Below are 22,816 nucleotides of genomic sequence, written 5' to 3' on the forward strand. Positions count from 1 at the left end.
TGTGTTCATCTGTAGGTGCAGAAATGCTCCACGGAAAAGGCCCACTTGCAGTGTTTTTAACAGGTGGGTGAGGCACTGCAGAGGGCTGAGACTCTGAGTAGAAAAAGACCAGGATTTCAATCTTTGTTCAGATCCTTCTGCTCTTGGGCAAGTCACTTTAGCCTCTCTAAGTCGCAGTTTTTCACCTGTTAAATGTAGGTTATACTAGCTATTTTTCAGCATTTTTGTGAGGAATAGAAGTGATGTGTAAGAAATCTCTAGGTCACAGTGCTGTTAAGTAAAGCCATTATTAGCCTCAGGAGTACCGGATTCTCTCAAATATTCATCTCATGTTTTACTGCCTGGCTTGTAAGGAGATTAAATACTTGAGACTGACCTCATAAGATTTACGTTTTTCTCAAGTTGCGTTATCTAGGAAATTTCTTAAAGTTTGGTTAAGTTGAAAACGGCAAATCAGATATCCTCCTGTATATCTGGACATTTTACTATAGAATATTTTCTACTCTTCTTCCCGTGAAAAATAGAAAGCTAATGTCTGTATATGTTTAGTATTTATAAAATAAGCATATTTTAAACTAAAAATATATCATATGAGATACTTTGGAGATAATTTTATGCTAATCAGTGGAACCTGGCTGAAGAAATAAATATTTCAATTTTAATATTGGTCAAGATATTAAAGATAAGAAAGACAAAGCATTTTGATCAGTAACGACTATGCCCCATTCCTCTGACTAGGTCTCAGGAGAAAATACTCAAAAGGCCCCTGTTTCTGCTGTAACTACCTTAGAGGAGTGGAACAGGTCTGTTTCCGATGGATAAAACCCATGCGGAGAGGTGAAGAAGTTGTGCCCCCGCAAAGCAGGACTGCTGTGCTGAAATCTGGCTTGTTTAGATGAGATGTTGCAATCAAACTACACCCCAGGATTTTCCCCACATTAGCAAACCGAACAACATCCCAACCTGTAGCTCTTGGCCACCATGTAGGGCAAGACGGGCAGCAACTTTATGTCAATTGCCAGGCACATGGGTCTGGAGGAGAAATGCCTAGACTGTGAGAACCCAGTTACCTGGGCTGGAAAATAAGGGCAGCACTAACATTTTGCACGATTTGCAAGCTAAATTCAATTAAAGGGACTTCTCTCCCCCCTTTGAATGTCTGGCATGTAAAATGCTCCGTTATACCGAAACTTAAAGGACAGCAAGGGAGGACTGAACCTGAGAGAGAATCGTCAAGGCAGGGCTGCAGGGCACCCTGCGCCGAGCTTTGGTTCCTTCTTCTTTACATACCTCACTGCAGAGTAAATGCTCATTTGCTGAAAACAAGTCAAACAGGATTTCATTTTTCACAACTACGGGAACCTGAAATAAAATTTAAAAAATCAAAATAGATATTACTCCTTAGGAAAAGCAAAAGAAATGTAGCTTAATGTAATCAAGTTTCATGTGCTGTAAATAGGCCAAACCTCATTTCATTTCTCGAAACCAGAGGAATTAAAAAAAATAAAAATAAATAAATAAATAACTAAATAAATAAATAAAATAAAAATAAAAACAAAAATGGAATTAAACAAACAAAAAAATAAGCAAGTTATTCCATAAGGCAATCCTGTGGGAGGTGTAGGGGACATTAATTTAATAATTTAATGCCTATAAAATATAGCATTTGAATATACAAATAAAACACTTTAAGATATAATACATGCAGATAAACTTAGCATGCATACACACACATTTCAAAGTGATTTGAAATTTAAATGAACAACTCAAGTAAACCTGAAGCTTAGTTAACATCTGGTAGCTGGAAAAATATCTTCATCTTGGATGAAAAATATTAGCTGTGACAGCTTTTAAAATTTTGCCCAACTTTAAGTCCTGTCATTTTGTTTAAAAATTAATTTGATGGTCATCACTGAATTGGTATATATCTGAAGTTGCTTTAAATATTTAGACCAGTAAGGAATAAACATAAGAGGGGAAAATATGACTTATAATAGTTTGAAAAAAATAGTTACAATTCACATCAAGTTTATATATTTAAGCATAACGTAAAAATGGTTTTGATTAGTGAAATAGATTTTTTATAGAAACTAATGCCATGTATTAGTCTCAATCATCTGTACAACTAACACCTTGAAAACTGAATACAATTTTTACGTCTGAGAAAAATTTACCTAAAGCTACCTGGAAGGCCTGAATTGACTCTTATGTTCATAATTTATAAACATAGTAAGTTTTATCTATATATTCTGGTTTGACTGATTAGGATGCAACACTTCTAAAATGCTCATACCTTTCAGCAAGTACCAACGTGCGTTAAAATTTATTAATTATATATTAATTATAATTGTTAACAAATGATCAACGAGTTATGATTAATTATAGATAAAATAGGTATTGGATACCTAAAGTTTGAAGTTAATAGGCACATGCTGATAAATGAAGAGGAGGAACTGACAGTTTGTAAAAAACAACAAATATTAAGGCAGAGGTCTCTACAAGGGTATTTTAGCATCTCTGTCCCCTGTGTCTACACCTGGGGCAAGACGAATCTTCAGACATTTTACATCTGCTCAACATAATTAACTCTCAAGCACCTGGGCCACCAATAGCTGGTTCTCAGAAATAAGCAGATCTGAACGCTCATTCTGTGATCAGGGCTTGTTAACTACTTGGTTGGCCGGCCCACGTTGACTCTGATGTCTTATATCCATGCTTTTAAGTCTTTTAATAACTTAGCTTCTCTCAGACTTAAATCAAGTCCTTTGATGTCATCTTTTGCTTGGAGCGGTCTAGGGCATGCTTCTAGGCTGGATTGTGCTTTTTAATTGTGGTTTGCAATTATGTAATGATTCATGAAATCATTTTAGTGGGTCAGGACTATGTATATGGAATATAATAGAACAGAGTAAATCTCACATAGAAAGGTCATTTTTTTTTCCAAAACTTTTGTCTAGACTTTATATATGTCCATATTTAATGAGTCTCAATAAAAAATGTTTTTATCACTGTGGACCTAAACATTAAAACTTGAAAACCACTATTCTATGACTTTTCTACTTAGCTAGTCTTTCAGTTCTGGCAATTCTGGTCCATATTCCAGAATGATGGATCAAGAGAAGGAGTCAGTGCAGAGGGAGAGTGGAGGTAGATGGATGGCAGCCTTATGACAAATGTAAGTGGAAGGATCATCAACAACAATGAATGAATTTATTTTTTAGCACAAGTGTATCTCTCAGAATTAAGGTATGCTAAAAAAACAAAAAGAAATGATTTATAAAACTTTTCTACTTATCAAATTTACAACACTCCCACTTCGTGGAATTTATATCTTTTATGTGCATGGAACACAAACTCTGCACTTATATTGAGCAGTGCCTGAAAATTATTAATGACACATTAATATTTTTCGTTAGTTCCCTTGAGTCAATTCCGAATCCTAGCATCCTTGTGGAACCCTGCACAGTCTTTTTGCATCATCCTCTTCCCTTCCAATGCTCTCTCAGACAATGCTCCACTGCTATTCACAGAGTTTTCATGGCCACTTTTGGAAGTGGGTGGCCAGGTCCTTCTTCCTAGTCTGTCTTAGTCTAGAAGCTTCACTGAAACCTGTCCACCATGGGTGACCCTGCTGGGATTTGTAATACCACTGGCACAGCTTTCAGCATCACAGCAACATGCAGACACCACAGTATGAAAAGCAACAGACAGGTAGTGTGGGCCCCTGATGGGAAAGCAACCCAGGCCATGGCAGTGACACTGCCGAATCTTAACCACTAGAGCACCAGGGCTGGCTACATTAATATTAAGGGCATTATACTAACATCACAGAATTTATATTCTTCATGTCAATGTTACCTACCATTATAAGTAATTTAAAAACTTGGGTCCTATATACTTGATTTCTTTTATTTAAAATGTCTTACAAGTAGGCACTCAATAAATTCTCTGATGGACAGAGATGTATCTTCTTCTTTTTGTTTTTGTTTTGAGGAAGATTAGCCCTGAGCTAACTACTGTCAATCCTCCTCTTTTTGCTGAGGAAGCCTGGCCCTGAGCTAACATCGTGCCCATCTTCCTCTAGGTTTATATGTGGGACGCCTACCACAGCATGGCGTGCCAAGCGGTGCCATGTCCGCACCCAGGATCCAAAGTGGTGAAGTCTGGGCCGCCGAGAAGTGGAACGTGCAAACTTAACCGCTGCGCCACTGGGCCGGCCCCAGATGTATCCGCTTATTTTCTCATTTTAGTAAATATTTTTGAATTTAGGATTATCTGACTTTCCCAACTAGTAACAGTAATTGGAAAATACGGTGAATAAATTGTGTTTTCCTGCATTAGTAGCAGTGCTGATAAAGGCTAAAGCTTTTAGGAGCAAAAATCACTTTGTGTGGTGACAGACATTCAATGAATTCCATAACGTATGGAAGAATCAGCTTCATTACAACCATTTGACGAGCACTGAGTAACTAATTTAGCTTACTGGTTTTCTATGCATTAAATGAAAATAACAGGAGATTCAAAAAGGGAAAAAAAGCATTAGTGATAATGAAATCCTTGGAAACACCAAATATATTCAAACTAACATAGCTATTAGAAAGATAGACCAGTGGGTCTAAAGTTGTTATGTACGCTAAGTGTTATCTAAAATGAAAGTTTCTTGGGCGGTGTCCCAGTCAACATGATTCAAGTGTCTGTGCATGGGGGTCCAGAAATGAAAGCGGCCCTTGGAAAATGCTTCAAGAATTCCTGGAATAGAGACATCCAAGTGCAAGTCTCTTGGGCTGGAAAATTACTGCTAATATACACCACACAAACAAATCTTCATGCCACATAAGTTCCTGCTAAGAAGCAGAAAAGAGACAGTGTCAGCAATCAAGGAATAACTTCTCAAAACATTTTAGGCTGTAATGTGACATCACAGAGAGAAGAAGAAAACTGGAGGCTCTACGCAAAATACTCTGTTGAAAACCAGTACAAGAAATATTCAACTGTACTGACATACATTTATTTCTACACTAAATGCCAAAAAGCAATTACTTTTTCTTACCAAATACCACAGGAAAAAAAATTACCCTAAATTGTTTTAATAATGAAAGATTTAATAACTAGGATATTATATCCCATAGCTAATATGCATTTTGTTTAATAGTAAAACTATTTCTTACCCGATTAATTAAAAAATCCTGTGGACGTTTCCAGGAATAAATTTTCAGTGATGGTGGTAATTCAATCTTTCCTTCAGGATCTTCAAAAAAATGCTATATAAAAAAAATTGAATTTTTTATCCATATGGTTTTATTAAAATAAAAATAACTGAATCCTAATAAAAATTAATAAGTGCATAGAATTGATCAACAAATAAGCATTTATAGAGCAATTTGCATGTTTGTTTTCAGAGTTAATTCATGGAGTTCTTGGAGAATACTGAAGTTATTACATGAATTAGGTATTGTGGGAAAACAATTTTGGATGGGCCAGATATGGCCATATTTTCCACTGAAAATATTGGGGTTTTTTACCTGAATACAGAAGATTCAAAAGTATTTACTTGATTTTCAGCTGTTAGAATCACAAAAAGGATTATACGTAAATGAAATTTTTACCTTTGTTCTGACTTTCTTTTATTAATTGTTTCAATTAAACCTGTTCTTTTGAGATAATTATAGATTCACATGCCATTGTATAGATAGAATCATATAGTATGTAACCTTTTGGATTGGCTTTTTTCCCCCTCTCTGCCTAATTCCCTGGAGATTCAATTCATTCAGGTTGTTGCATGCTCCAATAGTTTGCTCTTGTTTATTGCTGAGTAATATTTCATGATATGCATACTTGTTTGTTTACCATTTGTCTATTGAAGGACACCTGGGCTGCTTTCAGTTTGAGTCTATTACTAATAAAGCTGAAATGAACATTTGTGTACAGATGACAGGTTTTTGTGTCAACCTGTTTCCATTTCTCTGAGATAAATGTCCAAGAATGCAATTAGTTCATTAATTTTTGAGCCCCTAGTGTGGGTCAGATCTGGAGAAAGAATTATGCTCAAATGTCTACTCTCAAATGCCAGCAATCTAGGAAGTTTGAGAGACCTCAGGTAGCTACTATGTAGAAGTTCTCATAGCTCATAAGGGGTGTGTGTGGGTGTGTGAGCATGTGCATGCACACGTGGGGCAGTGGTGGATTCTTACAAGAAATAACAGGAAAAGTCCTAGGAATACCAAAAATGCTCAAAGAATGTAAACTATCTGTATGGAAAAAAAGGGTAACTAAATTTCACCTGATATAATGGGGATGGGGCAAATAAATACTGCTTTGTGATTTTCATGGTAATCGTATTTTTACGCTAATGCTAGCATGGCCTGAGAAATGGGTATATTTGAGGGCAGTCACAGCTTTAAAAATAGTCAGTGTCTATGAGTATCTGGAGAATCTGTCTTTTTGTCTCATTTAAGATACTGGAATAATTTGAGTGAAAACAAAGGCAACCCCAACATCTAGTCAAAATGCCCAAAGAATGGTTCTTGAAAAATAGACTGAGCTCTCCAGGAGCTGTACTAGACTTCTGGGGTTCCCTCACATTGTTTTCCTTGCAAATATTAACTTAGTTATTTTAAAGTCCCCTATCTGACCATACCAAAATCAGAGTCACCTGTGGATCTGTTTCTGCTATCTGATTTTTCCCCTTGGCTTTCAGTTGCATGGTTCTGCTTCTCTTCATGTCTGTTAAATTTTGATTGTATGATCTACACTGGATACATAAATTTATAAGGCTCTAAATAATGACGTCCCCCCCGCCAGACAGGAGCACTTCACTCCCTTGCTGCAGGCAGAGCACAAGACGAACTCGACCCAGTCAACACTGGGTCTCAGGCTTTGACAGGGCTGGTATAATTTTGGTTTGCCCTTACTCAATGCAGAATGCTATGGCCATGTTGGGGAACTAACTGAGAGGCTGCAGTGTTTATCAGGGTCCCTTCACCCTAGTGTACCCTGAATTCCACTCTCTCACCACAGCATCATGACATCTTTTCTCAGATATTTAGCCTCCACGCTGCTGCTTTTTACTCATTTGCTGGCAGCAAAAGCTTTATACACACAGCTTAGGAGTTGGGGGTCTTGAAATAAAATGATACGCAAAATTTTCAGATCACTTCTGTGTATTTTGGTTCAAGCTCTGACTACTTTGGCAGCACCAGACAGCATCCTCTCTCCCTCAGCCCAGAGAAACTGACACAAGCCCCAGGCCACTACTTTCTTCTTGCCCTCTAATTTCCACGCCTTGAGTTAATAAATTTCCCTGAGAAAAAATAAATAAACAAGGTGGGTGTGGGGTTCATCCTGGTGTAATTCCCTTTTCTCCAGGATTTGAGACCCTCACATTAAGTTAATGGTAATCTTTCCATGTCATTTTGCTTTAGGTACATTTCTTATATCCACCTAACAGTGCTTCATCATATACTCTCAGTTTGTTCACCCATCATATACTTTCATTGTTGCCACTTAACTGAAGAAGTGAGACCTGCCTCTGGACTTAGGGGGAAGGGTTAGCTCATCTGAGGCTGATTTCCTGATCACTGGCCTCGCATTTAAAGAAGCAGCCTTCTCTAATTCCAAGGAAACCTGGCGTAGTTCGATGCTTAAGGCAACTAATCCTGGTAAAATATGGATGTTGCAAATCACAGCTAAGAGCTCCTGTGCCACCATATCACAGAAATGTAATCACAAGGCTTGGAGCAGAGGGCCTGTGGCTTCCCGAGCCAAGAATGCTGACGTTGTGGAACAGAACTGGGGGAGGGGAGCAAGATTCCATCCCAGACGGTATCACTTTGCACTGTTGTAATAACCAGGGTCTGAGCTTGTGCTCTCCTGCCCCGTGAAAGCTGTGATGGCAGAATGGGGCGTTGGCTAAGGTTCTGCAGCGTCACATTCTCTTGGAACAGCTCCTATTCACCTCAGGAGTGGGGCTGTTGCTTTCTTAATCATGAAGTTTGATACAGTTCCTTAGTCCAAGGGCTGCAGTATCTATTTTGAGGTCTGATGTTTAGCCAGCAATATTCCTATATGTTGCCCCCAAATGAAATGGGCATCAGGTGACCAGCACATTTGTTTCTGCTCCTGTCTCAATGGTTTTCCTACTGTAAATGTTCTTCCAACAGACTTCCCCTTGTTTTCATAACACTGTTAGAGGAGGTCATTGAGAGGACATGACCACCAGTTGACCCTCGAACTGGACACAGGCAATCAGAGGCTTCTCACCCCTCCCCTGTCCTTGGAATGTACGTTCTGCCCACTGTTCTTGCACTAGGAGCCACTTCAAGTATGCAACCTTGAGAGAGTAACGTCTTACTGAGACCATCTGGACTGTGTATGTGACTGAACCCCATTAAGGCCTCTACGTAAACTCATAAGATTCTCGAGGGGAGGCGCAGAGATTTCGTCTTGCGGCCGCCCAAGACAAGCCTCATGCGGAAATTCCCTTGCTTATTAAACCTGCCACCTACCAATCTGGAGTGGTCTGCCTCTTGCTTCCGTCTTACGTTGCCCTCTATCTATGGGGGCCAGTTTTGAATTTCACCCCAGGAATTCCTGAGTTTGCAAATCAACAAACACTGATAAGTCCCAGGATTTGATACCCACCTTTCTGGAGATCTGCAAGAAGTGTTTCTTTATTTTTATTCTTTTAAGGAAGATTAGCCCTGAGCTAACATCTGCTGCCAATCCTTCTCTTTTTGCTGAGGAAGACTGGCCCTGAGCTCACATCTGTGCCCATCTTCCTCTACTTTATATGTGGGACGCCTGCTGCAGCATAGCTTGCCAAGCGGTGCCACGTCTGCACCCGGGATCCAAACCAGCAAACACCGGGCTGCCGAAGCAGAATGTGCAAACTTAACCACTGTGCCACGGAGCCGTCCCGCTGCAAGAAGTTTTCATAGTCATCCAATAAAGGCACATTTGCACTCTAGGGCTCCTAAAACGTTATGTTGTATACCCTATTTCCTATTTCAAAGTTTTCAGGCACTTCTGCTCTTCTCTGTTGTTTCTTCACACTTTGGAGTGACTCATCTCTACACCCTTTCCAGAGGCCAACTCCTCAATAGAGGGTTTGCACAATCTGTCTTCCTAACGTAAATTCACACACAATCCCCATAAGTTCTGAATTGCTGTTAAAATATGTAGAATATGACCATTTGCACTTGAACCCAGAGAGCTCAAAATCCTTTTGCATAAAAAAGTTCCACAATAACTCTAGGCACAGTACAGAGAATGCCTTCCCTCGCACACTGCTCATCTGAAATTGTTCAAGTACTAACAGAGAAGCAATTAGTTAAATTTATTGAATATCTCTTATAAACTAATTACTGGCATGGATCATGCAGCTTGTGATTCCGTATTTTGTGAACAAGTACAAATTTAAGAAGTACCATTTCAGAGTGCTTTTTCAATTAAAGACACAAGAGAGCAACCTAACCATCCTGGAAATTTTGTTTGTGTTTTAAAATTGTATTGTGTTCTGGGGGCCAGCCCACTGGCACAGCAAAGTTCGCATCTTCTGCTTCAGCGGCCCAGGGTTCACCAGTTTGGATCCCGGGTGCAGACCTATTCACAGCTTGTCAAGCCATGCTGTGGTAAGTGTCCCACATATAAAGTGCAGGAAGACGTGCACGGATGTGAGCTCAGGGCCAGTTTTCCTCAGTAAAAAGAGGAGAATTGGCAGTGGACGTTAGCTCAGGGCTAATATTCAAAAAAAAATAAGTAAATAAATGAATAAAAATAAAATTGTATTGTGTTCTATAAATATTTTTGTTTAATGAATTGCTGCACCAGTAAGTAGGTCATATTTTAAATGCAACCCAGACTCATATCCTCAACAAAGAACTCTTTAGAAATAGAGTAACCATTTTTAAATAGGCAAAAGAACCTAAAATAATATAACTGGAAAATGTAGGTACCCCATTCTCAGCTTCAATCTCAAGGCCACATCATGTTTAAATGGCTGCAGGTAAATGAAGGGTAACTGAGATCTTTACCTAAGCGTCTTGGGAGGGGAATTAGGAGGGATTCAATATTTATCTCACAGTAACATCTCTTTTAAAAAATCATCTTTCCTATAATCACCACCGTCTCTAAATGCTTGGTTCCCAACTCTGCCCCAAACCACTAGCTAACCTGTCCTATCAATGTGCCATTTATTTAGTTATGACTCTTTCGTCATCTCTCGCCTCCCGTTTACTCAAATGTGATTCACCAAATCTCAGGGCTAAGGCTTGGAAAGACACGGGATGATGTGCGAGGCCAGAAAGATGATATTTCTGTCTTGGATGGAGATTGTGGAGAAGAATTAGTGCGTTCACATGTAACAAATCTTATTCCATTATAAAACTAAGAACCAAAACGAAATCCAGTCACATTCAAGTCGACTTACAAATATGGGGCTTTTCCCCATTTTGTCCTTTTCTTTTCCACCTTTGCCCGCGTCCCACTTCTCTGCGTTTATGTCAGCTTCACTCCATTCTGGCCAGATTGGGAATTTCCCCTTCTTCTGTTCGACGGAACTAGACTGCGCATTGCTGCCCAAAGTGTACTGACTAGAGACAGAGGGGGAAGGTGGGTTAGCATTAATTCAAATCTCTGAGCAAAAATATTGCATTAATACCAATTAATCCAAGGTTTAATTAGCTTGTCAGCAGTTACGTTAAATACATTTTTCAATACAGTAATACCTGTGGCCAGACAGCTTCCACGTGTTAGGGTTCTAAAGACTGAAATACCCCAAAAAGACTATCCCGTTAACAAATTTTGAGAATTAGTGTCTACTTACTAATGCAGGACATCCGTCATAAACGTATAAGATGCCATAAAGGGGAATACTTACATACAATTCACACTTAAAAATCCTTTCCACGTTTAATAGTAAAAGCATTTTGAAGATCAGTAGAAATATAATTTTGATTTTTCCCAGTATAAAAGTGCTCTGTGATCATTATTTTAAAAGCGAATTTAAATGTACAAATCAGATGAATAAGAAAGGCAAATCCACTTCATTCTAGAAGCCACTTTGTTAACAACTATCCATCCTCTCAGACTAATATACAAGGATATACATCTTTTCTTCAAAAATGACATCATTCGGCAGATTTTCTTTTATAGACTCTTTTTTCCACTTATCAGTATATTGTTAATAGTTCCCATGTCAATAAGTGCCAGGAGCCGTCAGCCTATAAGTTAAGCCTCTGCCTTGTGACACGGTCCGGGAGAGAGATGAGGGGACGCACGGCGACCCTCAAGGGAATCTACCAGGCTGCCCCTGCAACGAGTCTCCCTGGTACTTCTGACTTTTCTGCTTCTGCTCACTCTGTTCTGCACCTGGGGTTATTTCAGGGGAAGTCAGCCCAGCCCTGGGAATGAGAATGATACAATGCAATATTTTAGGGAAAGTTCTAGGGAACAACATCTTCTAGGGAAAGAACGTTCTGATTCGTCCCTGGTAAAGAGAAATGGGCCGTGGCCCATTGAGTCAGGAGGCCGCTGGGGGTGGCCTCCTCGAAGTAAAGGATTGCAGAAGGTTGACTTCTCCCAGGGCTACACACAATCCAGATACAATTGACTATTGTTCACCTTGCAAAAACCCACTTATGTGAGCCAAAAATATGTACTGGGACTGTTTCATGAAATCATCCTTGCATATCCTGAGCCCTATATAAATCATACGTACACAAAATAAAGCTAGCCTTGGACTTGGACACCAAGCTCCTTGTCTCACTGCCTCCTCCTTCGCCAACGCCATCCATCCCTCAGGAGACCCTGTTCATGCTGGGGCTGGACCCCGGCAAATAAGTATTCATCTAAATAAGAATTTAATGATTGCATAATATTCTATTGTATGAATATACTGCCTTTTGTTTAACTAAGGTTCTATATTTGGAAATTTGAGAGTTTTGATTTTAAAAATTTTTCACTATTATAAAAAAGACTGTGATGGCTATCCACGTTGCAAACTTTTGCAGATACTATTAATTATTTCCCTAGGATAGATTTTATTAAGGAGATTTACTGTACCAAAATACATGCATATTTAAAGTTTGTGATATATTTTGACTAATTTTCTAGAGAAAAGGTAGACTTCTTAAGTGAGCTCATCATTAGTATACTACGTGTGAGGCTAGAACCCTGCTCTAGACCCTGGGAGAAGCAGTGAACCAACCAGACTAAAATCTCTACCCTTATAGCGTTCATACTATAGCAGGCAGGGACAGAAAACAGCAGCATAAATTAAATAAAATATATACTAGAAAGTGCAAATGCTAAGGGGAAATACAAACCAGGGAAGGGGAACTGAGGAGTTAAGGTTTACAATTTTTCATACATTAGTGCCTATAATAGAATAATACTGAAGTAAATAGTGAAAGAAAATAAAGGATTAACCTATGTGGAAATCTGTGGAAGGAATGTTCCAGATGACGGAAACAGCAAGGACAAACAGCAAGGAAGAGTATTCCAGATGTGAAGAGCATCCTGGCCTATTTGAAGAATGAGCAGGTCAGTGTGGCTGAAGCTGAGTGAGTGAAGAGGGAGGTAAAAGGAGCCGATTTCAGAGGTAACAGGAGACGCAAAGAGAGTCATCTAAACCAAGAGGAGGACATTGGTTTCTAGTCTGAATGAGACGGGAAGCCAAAGGAGGGTTCGAGCAGAGGTGTAACGTGGCACGACTAACATTTTATAACCGCTCTTGCTGCTATGTTGAGAAAAGACTAAGGAAGCAAGAGAGACCATTTAGAAGACTTTGGAATAACAAGTAAGAGCTGATGGTGGTTTGGTAACAACAGAGGGGGCAAGAAATGATCCCCTCGTATATGTTGAAGGTAGAGGAAGTAGACTGAGTGGTTATTTCCTGATAGACAGGAGACTGGGGGATGGGGCAAAATTGAGGCAGGGAATAAAGCAGCATTTCACTTTTGGATGAGTTGTGTTTTAGATGTTTATCACATATCCATGGAAATACTGATAGGTAGGTAGATGTAGGATTCTGAAATCTGGGAGAAAGAATCAGACTAAAAGTGAAAATTGAGAGTCACCAGCATTTAGATGATATATAAAGTATAAAAACTAGATGAAATCTCAAAGAAAATTTAGATGATATTTAAAGTCTAAAAACTGGATGAAATCTCAAAGAAAATGACTATCTTAAGGAAGAGGCATTCTCAGGAATGTTATTCAAAACGCCTAGCAACCGGTAAGGAATGAGCATTGACCAATCTAAGGAGATGCTGGCTTCAACGCTGGGTCAGTGTCTTCAAGGCCACCAGCTCTGCCAGACATTTATTCTTTACTTTAAGTAGTGGGGTCAGGGATGTAAGGTCCTCAGGGTGGGTCAGGGATCCAGGACAGGAAGCAGAAATATCTTATTGATAACGTGATTGTTAAGGCTATTCACCAATCAATATAAAAATATTTCAATATTATAATAATCAATACGGCTGTATATTTGCTCTGGTACTCTCTTTCATATCAGAGAGAGAGAAGAAAGAAAACTAAGAAAAGCAGTCAGTGATTGTGGTAGACAGAATAACGGTCCCTCAAATATATCCACATCCTAATCCCCAAGACCAGTGGGTAGGTTACCTTCTATGGCAAAAGAGAGTTCTTAGATATCTTTAGGTATCTTGAGATAGAGAGATTATCCTGGACTATCTGGCTGGGCCCAATGTAATCCCAAGGGTCCTCAAAATTAGCAGGAGACAGAAGAAGTCAGAGGGGCCTTTTGAATACGGAGGAAGAAGGCCAAGGAATGTGGGCAGCTTCTAGAAGCTGGAAAAGGCCGTAAAATGGCTTCTCTGCTCCAGCCTCCTAAAGGAAGGCAGCCCGGCCAACACTTTGATGTTAGCTCAGTGAGACTCATTTTGGACTTCTGACCTCCAGAATTACAAAATAATAAATTTGCACTGTTTTAAGCCACAAATTTGTGACATTTTGTTACAGCAGCAATAAGAAGCAGTGAGGTAGGAAAGACACAGCAAAGGCTGACGCCTTGGAAGCCAAATAAAGCAATTTTTTCAAAAATGAGAGAATGAGCAACAGATCCAAGCGCTTCCGATAGATCAAATAAGAGGAAGCATAAACAAATAAAGGCTGAACTTAGCAACAAGAAGGGTAAGTTCTCTCGAAAATTTCCGCCTTCTGGGGGCAGACGTGGGAGTGACTTCCCTGAACAGCCTATCTCATTAGCAACTCTCTTCATCCTTTAGATTGTTTCATTCTTATAGCACTTGACATTCTCTCACTAACCCTATACTCATGCGCTTACTGTGTGTTTCCACAGGTAGGGCTTGTAAGTTTCACAGTGGTGGGAATATCCGGTTTTTGTTCATACCCTCCATCTCCAGCAATTAGAACAGTGCCTGGACAATGCAGGCAATCTCTCTGTCCTTCTGTCATCTATTTCCATGAAATAAAAGAATGAATGTCTTTATTTTATATTTTTATCATTCCTAATTAGAACTGTTTCAAATTTTTATATTGGGGTAGAGATTGACCAGATGCTCAGCAATCTTGTTTTCCATTTCCCACATTTCCCATACTCCTTTGCAGTTTGGCTGGTAATTTGTGATGGTGTTTTGGACAATAGCATGTGAGGAGATGTGTTGTAGCCCACCTTTAGGCTCATGGAACATTCCGTGAGACACTTCTCACTCTCTTCCTCCTTGATGCATGGCTCAGTCCTATGAGGAGAACTTTGAAAGTGGTAATAGTACAAGATGGAAGGAGCTGGGGAAGGTAGCACATGGAAAGCCACCACTAAACTCCGGATCAGACTCTGGTTTGAATGGGGACCATCCTTTGCTGTAAGTCACTGAGATTTGGGGGTTGTGGGATATTGTAGCCAGCATCAATGATTTCCCACTTGCTACTTTGTTACTGTAGCTAGTGTTGATTATTAGCATTGACTGATACGAAGGGTATAATTCTTTTCTCAGGATTTGGATTTCTTCTTTTATATCTTTAATAGTTATATACATGGTAAATTACTTACAGACTATTTTTCTATTATCTTAAATCTGTGACACTTCATTCTCTTGTTTGTTGTGACCTCTGCCTATCTTTTGCTTATTATGTTTTAGGATGCTTTTACTATGAGCTCATCCTTTTCAGGGTTTTCTTTCCCTCCAATCCCCTTCCCCTAAGGCAATCCTGTGTTGAAAGAATGTGCTTTCATTGTAATATTGCTTTCTTCTTTCAGAGACCCCAAAAGAATAAGCTATCCAGGAACCCATAGATTTTTTAAAATCAGATCTCAAACTTATGTACGTCTCAGTTGAACAGTTTCCATTTCTCAAGTGAGATTTTTTTTTCAGCCAGATACCAGGCAGAGAAAATGTAGCTTTCTTTTGACCTCTCTGTGCTTGGGTGGATTTTCTCATTCACCATTTTTAAAAGAATTAAACTCTTGGAAAGCCATGTCTTTATCTAAGGTTGGAGGACCGCCTTTCCTCATTTGGGCTCAAGACTGTCCTCTATATGATAAAAGAAAGGATTCCAAATTCATGAGACTGGAAAGCCTTCCCTAGAGAAGCAGCAGCTTCAGCTTAGAGCCACGACACTCTGACCATCAGTTCCCTCTTCATTTCTGGATCCTGACGATTTTCAGTTCTTTATGTAGGCATTTCTGGGTATTATTATTACTTTTTAAATATTAATCCACCATCTTGCTGAAAAAGAAATCCTGAGAATATACACATTGTAAAGGAGTGTTCCTAAGCATCATATGAGAAAATATAAGAGAGAAGGAAGACTAGAATAGTTTTCAGGGAAAAAGGGAACTTTTTCATAACATTAATAGAAAAATCAAGGCATAAAATAGAACGTTATAGTATTCTGTTTTATTGAGTGTTGGTACAACCCTACATATAAAAAAGAAATTAGTGATTTTGTATCCTTCCAAATCATGATAAAATTACCTCATTCAGAAGCTCAAAATCTTAAAGGCTATTTTTGTAAAAGGAAGATCTAATTTCTTTAAAAAAATAAGAGCTCTACTGAGATTCTGTTTTGCTTTCCTCTGCCTTCTGTCAAGTGGAAGTAAATGTTCTGGCTCCCTGCCTTAAGCTGTTAAGCTTTATCACTAATTGGCCTACTTTCCTTATGACATGTCAAGTTTGTTTTCATCTCTATTGAAGATCACTTAAAAAGGCTCATTAGAGGTATGGTATACCAGCCCAATAGCTCACCTACAGCGCTACACACACAATGTAAACAATGCTTAAATACGCCAATGTCGCATATCCTGCAGATTTCAAATGATCATATACAAATGTTGCTTCTGAAACTCTCATCACAGAACGCCTTTGAAGTTCACTGCCAGAATGTATCTACTGCTCTGGCATAGTTGGGACCTTTTTAATATTCAAAGCACATTATTCCTGGTCTTATCAGTTCTGAGAACAATGTAATCTATAACACAAAAGAAACTCAGGACTTTTGAAGACTTAGGAACCAGTAATACTGGGAAATAATGTTGCCAAAATTTAGAAAATTCAAACATGCAAAGAAATCAAACCTATCACACTGAAAAATTAGGGGTATACACAGAGGTATATTATTCACATAGCAATATATCCAAGTAGTAGTAAATGATTTAACTAATTAAAATTGGAAATGGTGTAAAAGATTTCAAAGATAAATACGTTCTCTAAGAATATGGCTAAATGCTCTCTTCCCACAAAGTGAGTCTAAACATTCCATTGAGATAGGAGGAGTGTCACTGTCCCTTTTAGGAAAGGCTAGAAATCTGTATACAAAACATATTTGTGGAAATTTATGATTTTTTAAAAAGTTAATAAAGTCAGTGGGGAATGTTTATAATATAAAACCTGTATATTCCAATGCCAAGTGATATTTCGAAGGAAACTAATGTTTGGAGGGTGGAAAAATTTCAGATAGCCGGGCATGAGGCTGATTTCCAGAGCAGAAATGTAAAATAGGAAGGTGCTCCTGGGGAAAAGAGAGGAAGCACAAAGCAAGTAAATTTATAACAGCAGGCCAAGTCAGACAGAGTAGTCGCACATGAGAAGGCTCTATTAAGTAAGCAACAGACACAAATGTGTTGATAATTATTATATGTATATTATACATATAATATATATATAATGTATGTGTATTCACGATTGAAGTAAATTGATCATGATCGAAAGCCACTGAAAAATGTGAATGGGTGGCGGCCAGAGGTGGGGTGGGGGGTGGACAAAGTGAGTGAAGGTATCCAAAGTTGCAGACTTCCAGTTCTAAAATAAATAAGTCCTAGGGATGTAACATACAGCACGTGGCTATAGTTAATAATACTGTATTGGATTCGAAAAGTGTTAAGAGAATAGATCTTAAATGTTCTCATCACAAGAAAAAAAATTTGTAACTATGTATGGTGATGGATGTTAACTGGACTTATTGTGATCATTTCACAATATATACAAATAGCAAATCATTGCTTCACACCTGAAACTAATAATATATCAATTATATTTCAGTAAAAATAAAAAAGTCAGTGGACTCATTACAGAATGAAGCTGTACGGTGAATCAGAGGCTGAAACAGTGTCTTCCACAAGTAGGTATTGGAAATTGGATTTGAGCAGTGGCAGTCCAAGCTTAACAGTCTATAAGTCTATTTGTAAAAGAAGTTGAATTTACCCTGTGTATTTCAGGAGGCTAGAAATAGGCTTTCTGAATGAGCAAGTGGCTAGAGTTACTCATGAGCTCCTGGCTTTGAATCAAGGCTGATATAACTCCCCCTACAGTTTATGGTATAACAGGCGATGTGTCACTTTCCTGCGGTTCCCTGAGGACGCAGACAGTCTGGCCAAAAGAGAAAAGATGAGGACTGGGGGGCCTCTATCACCATGCAGGCGGTATCAGGAAAAGCACTTCCCACATGGGAGGAAAGCTTCCAACCTCCAACGCTGAGACGTGGGTGGGGGCAAGGGTAATATAAAATATTTCAAAATTCTTATGGCAAACATGCCCACTAATTAGACAGGACTCTGCTCTTGTATTGGAACAGAGGGCTAGAGGCCCCCTGCTGGTCCGTTGACCATTTAGTATCTCAATTGTGGATAGGTCCTGGGGTTCTCAGAGAGACACCAGAGTTCAAGGAGAGAGAAACATTCTTTAGGGAGCTCAAAAAAACAGCTATTTACAAACCGATAAGGAAATAGTTCAATATCATAACAACTATCCTGTCCTTTACAATAGTGCATCCCAATTGGATCAGCAAACGGTAGGGCGGAATCATCCTGGAAAGCCATCCAAACCACATGGCAGAGAACAATATGCATGAGTTTAAAATGTTTACAAAAGATGAAATAAAAAACTAACATTATAAAGCAAAAGAAAAAACTTCAAACTATGGAGGACAGTCAGTAAGTATACAAAAAGAAAGAAATCACATCCAAGGAAAGAGAAATAAGGTAACAAACTTAAAAGGGAAATGAGTATGTTTAGAATTACCAAAAAGATAAAGGAGGGAAAAGTTCTGTTTTGCAATTAGAACAGGAAGATATTAAACAAACAAAAAATAAGACCAAATGAATAAAGTGACATTGGAAAATTCTGGTAATGAAAAATTCAGATGTTGAAAAAGTAGATTAAATAAAGCTGAAAGGAGAAGAGGACTAGTGATTTAGAAGGTAGCATTTTATTTTATTTTATTTTATGGAGGAAGATTAGCCCTGAGCTAACTGCTGCCAATCCTCCTCTTTTTGCTGAGGAAGGCTGGCCCTGAGCTCACATCCGTGCCCATCTTCCTCTACTTTACGTGTGGGACGCCTACCACAGCATGGCTTGCCAAGCAGTGCCACGTCCACACCCAGGATCTGAACAGGTGAATCCCTGTTGTTGTTGGAATGTGCGCACATAACCGCTGCGCCACTGGGCCGGCCCCCAGAAGGTAGCATTTTAAAATCAAGTGTTTTCACAGATAGACAAAGAGATGGAAAATGTGAAATAGACAAGTGGATAGATTGAAAAACCCAGAACTATGCCTAATAGAAGTCTGAGAAGGATAAAATTGTCAAAATGGGAGGAGTGGGGTTTGGGGAGAATTATTTGAAGATAGGACTGCTGAAAATGTTCAGAAATGATGAAAGACATGTCTTCAGATTGGAAAAAGCTCATGAAGCCATACAAAGGATAAATGGGAGGCCAGGGGAAAGAAACCTGCATCTAGATATATCAGATGTAATTGTAGATTAATTATGAAGATAAAAATCTATCTATGAAAAGAAATGAGAAATTATCTGGAAATAAAAAATTGTCACTCAAATTGACAGCAGTTGTAGACACCAGAAAGCAATGAAGTGGCATCTTCACAGCTCAGGTAAAATAAACGTCAATCTTGAAATCAAGACCCAATTAAACTCTTATTCAAAGTGAAATAGAAACATTTATCCTAAATTAAATGAAAACATTTTAACACTGTGAGTTTACTGTAACAGATTCCCTTGAAAAAGAAAAAAAAATTACTGAAGGATTTCTCTCAGAAAGACTGGAAATGAACCAGAATGAAACCGTAGGCTACAAGCAGAGATGGTCAACAAATGAGTAAAATTATAAAAATATTTCCCGTGAACCAATAATGATAATAACTTTGTGCTTTTAGAAGTTATCAAAAATAGAAGAGATTTATTTTTTCCTTTCCTTCAGAAGGGGATTCTGAAGGACACTAGTGTGCCTGTATTTTCTTTAGGAATAAGACTGAGTAATTGTACACTTTGTAGAAAAGTATTTAAAGATAAGTACATATTTTTAAAAATTAAGGATTGTCTTAGTCACTTTGGGCTATAACAAAGTACTATAGACTAGGTGGTTTATAAACAATGGAAATTTATTTCTCACAGTTCCGGAGGCCAGAAGTCCTGCAGTGGGGCGCCAGCGTGGTCAGGTTCTGGTGAGGGCCCTCTCTGGGTGATGGCCAACTTCTCAGTGTGTCTTCATATGGGAAGAGAGCTGACTAGCTCTCTGCTCTCTTCTTATAAGGGCACCAATTCCATTCATGAAGGCTTCACACTTACGACCTCACTACCTCCCCAGAGCTCCACCTCCAAATGCCATCAAATTGGGATTAGGATTTCAACATACGAATTTATGGGGGACACAGACATTCAGTCCACTGCAAGGATGTTCTAAGAAATAAAATATAAAACTTCCAAACTGAAGGAGAACAGAAAAAATGGACCTGACATTAGAGGAAAACTCACTGTAAAATATGTCTTAAATAGAAGGGAAATTGGGAATGCAGAATTCTTTTAATTAGGATCAAATCAACCAGTATGTCTGGAGACTAAAACATTTTAGAGAAGCAAATTTCAGAGTGAGAAAGAAATCTCACTCAACCAACAGTTCACTTATTTTTAACTAACATTTATTGAACACCTGCTGTGGTGCTCCTGCTGTGACAAGCACCGTGCTAGATGATGGAGTTACTATGTATCTCGGCTTTTGAATTTATTTTGGGATGCAAATTGGTAAACAGATAATTTCAGTATACTGCGGTATGTGCAGAGATGAAAGTATTCACAGGTGGTGAAGAGGGGGTATTGTGCCCAAAGAGAGAAAATTAGGAGAAACTTCCTGCAACAAATATTGTCTGAGCTGTCTTGGAGGATAACCAGAAATTTTCCAGGTTGAAAAAGGAGAATGGGCATCAGCAGGAAAAGAGAGCAGCGTTAGAGACAGCACACGGTCAAGAAAGAGCAGGGTGGAAGTGAAGAACTGTGAACTCTTCAGTTCTGCAGGAGCGAACAGTACAAGGTGGGGGGAAATGAGGCTGGAGAGAAACACAAGGTAGACAGGCAGCTCCCCAATGAGGACCTTGTTGAGGAGCTTGAATCTTATTTTCTAATCAATGTTGACTTTGTCCATTACACGGAGACAAATACTTTATTCTTAGATGTACGTTATTTAACATTTATCCATAATGGACCATTGGTTTAAAATAGGAAGACTGAAGAACACTGAGGTTGAAATAAAACTTAAAAATGAGCACAATGATAATTATGAAAATGTGATTTAATATAATCTTCATTGGATCTGGAAGTTGTATTCTTTTAATTAAAAGTCTTACATCAAGATGTCTCTATAACATCAAAAAACAATTTTTAAAAAGATACTACAAATACTGGTAATTATATTCAATTTGGGGCTTATTTTTTTGGTGAGGAAGATTGGCCCTGAGAGCTAATATCTGTTGCCAGTCTTCCCCTTTTTTTCTCTCCAAGCCCCAGTACACAGTAGTATATCCCAGTTGTAGGTCATTCTAGTTCTCTGTGGTATGCCACCACAGCGTGGCCTGATGAGTGGTGTGTAGGTCCACGCCCAGGATCCAAAGGGCAAATCCTGGGCTGCCGAAGTGGAGCGTGCAAACTTAACCACTTGGCCATGGGGCCAGCCCCTGGGACTTTGTTTTTAGGGAAAAAATTCTATCCACACTTGCAATATATTATTTGTGGATACATCCTTGTGAATACTGCTTTAAAATCTCTCTCTAGGGGCCGGCCCAGTGGCGCAGCGATTAAGTGCACATGTTCTGCTTTGGTGGCCCGGGGTTCACCAGTTCAGATCCCGGGTGCGGACATGGCACTGCTTGGCACGCCATGCTGTGGTAGGCGTCCCACATATAAAGTAGAGGAAGATGGGCACAGATGTGAGCTCAGGGCCAGCCTTCCTCAGCAAAAAGAGGAGGATTGGCAGCAGTTAGCTCAGGGCTAATCTTCCTCAAAATAAATAAATAAATAAAATCTCTCATCTTAATATTTAGAAACAAAATGAAAAATTTAAGTAATAAACCTGAGTGATATCACATCCATCTCAGGTGGAGTAATGGGAATTGGATTTACCCTCTGCCACCTGAGACAAACAAAAACCTGTGCAAAACACAGGAAACAGGTGTTCAAGATACAGTCATTAAGTGATGAAGGACAGTGGTTCCTGAGAGAGAGGTAATGAATGAAGCGAGCCCTACAATTGCCTCAGCTTATGGTTCTAAGAGAGTTTCCAGTGCAGAGGCCACACTGCAGGGAGGGTAGCCTAGGGCTGTCCTAGTTGATTCCTCGAGTAGAGGAGAAGGAAACGAGAGCCTGGGGGAGAACAAGGAAGGAGTTTGCAGGGCAGAGTACAAGAGGGGAACTCCTGAGATCTTCAGAGGATCACACGTTCCATATAAAGTTTAGGATGGATTCTTCTATTTCTGCAAAAGAACACAAATCATCGAGATTTTAATAGGAATTGCATTGAAACTGTAGACTGTTTTCAGTGGTTGTGACATTAAGATATCTTCAAGTCTTCCAATCCATGAACATGGGATATGTTTCCATTTATTTACATCTTTAATTTCATTCAGAAGTTTAGTAATTTTTACCATACAAGTCTTTCACCTTCTTGGCTAAGTTAATTCCTAGGTATTTTATTCTTCTTGATGCTATTGTAAACGGAATTCTTTTTGCAATTTCTTTTCCAGATCATTCATGGTTTGTGTATAGAAATGCAACTGATTTTTGTGTGTTAACTTTGTATCCTGTTACTTTGGAGAACTCATTTGTTAATTTGAACAGTTTCTTTGTGGAATCTTTAGGGTTTTCTAATTATAAGATCACATTATCTGCAAATGGATAATTTCACTTCTTCCTTTACAATTTGGATGTATTTTCTTTCTTTTTCTTGCCTAATATCTCTGGCTGGAACTTTCAGCACTGTGTTGAACAGAAATGATGAAAGCGAGCATCTTTGCCTTGCTCCTGATCTTAGAGGAAATGCTTTCAGTCTTTCACCAC

The 22,816-nt window shown here is 38.9% G+C and overlaps 1 protein-coding gene and 1 long non-coding RNA gene across 14 annotated transcripts in view; one reads left to right on the plus strand and one right to left on the minus strand.

Annotated features, from left to right (window-relative positions):
- The window catches only part of ADGB (androglobin), a 172,657-nt gene that overhangs the window by 133,667 nt on the left and 16,174 nt on the right, over positions 1-22,816 (minus strand). For 11 of the 12 annotated variants that reach the window (XM_070256532.1, XM_070256530.1, XM_070256531.1 and 8 more), the window contains exons 2-4: positions 10,427-10,589; positions 5,169-5,261; positions 1,291-1,362 (exon numbers count right to left, since the gene is read on the minus strand). In XM_070256532.1, coding sequence (XP_070112633.1) covers positions 1,291-1,362; positions 5,169-5,261; positions 10,427-10,589 — 328 coding nt within the window. Of the gene's footprint in view, positions 1-1,290; positions 1,363-5,168; positions 5,262-10,426; positions 10,590-22,816 lie in introns of those variants that run through there. The other variant, XM_070256536.1, reaches the window with a different exon arrangement.
- LOC138921693 (uncharacterized) overlaps positions 1-22,816 on the plus strand; it is an 81,497-nt gene that overhangs the window by 3,064 nt on the left and 55,617 nt on the right. The window contains exon 1 of one of the 2 annotated variants that reach the window (XR_011434492.1): positions 13,966-14,151. The exons of the other annotated variant lie outside the window; for it this stretch is intronic. This is a non-coding gene — a long non-coding RNA (uncharacterized lncRNA). Of the gene's footprint in view, positions 1-13,965; positions 14,152-22,816 lie in introns of those variants that run through there. 2 annotated transcript variants of the gene reach the window in all.

The sequence above is a fragment of the Equus caballus genome, chromosome 31 (assembly GCF_041296265.1).
Source record: "Equus caballus isolate H_3958 breed thoroughbred chromosome 31, TB-T2T, whole genome shotgun sequence".
Classification (NCBI taxonomy): domain Eukaryota; kingdom Metazoa; phylum Chordata; class Mammalia; order Perissodactyla; family Equidae; genus Equus; species Equus caballus.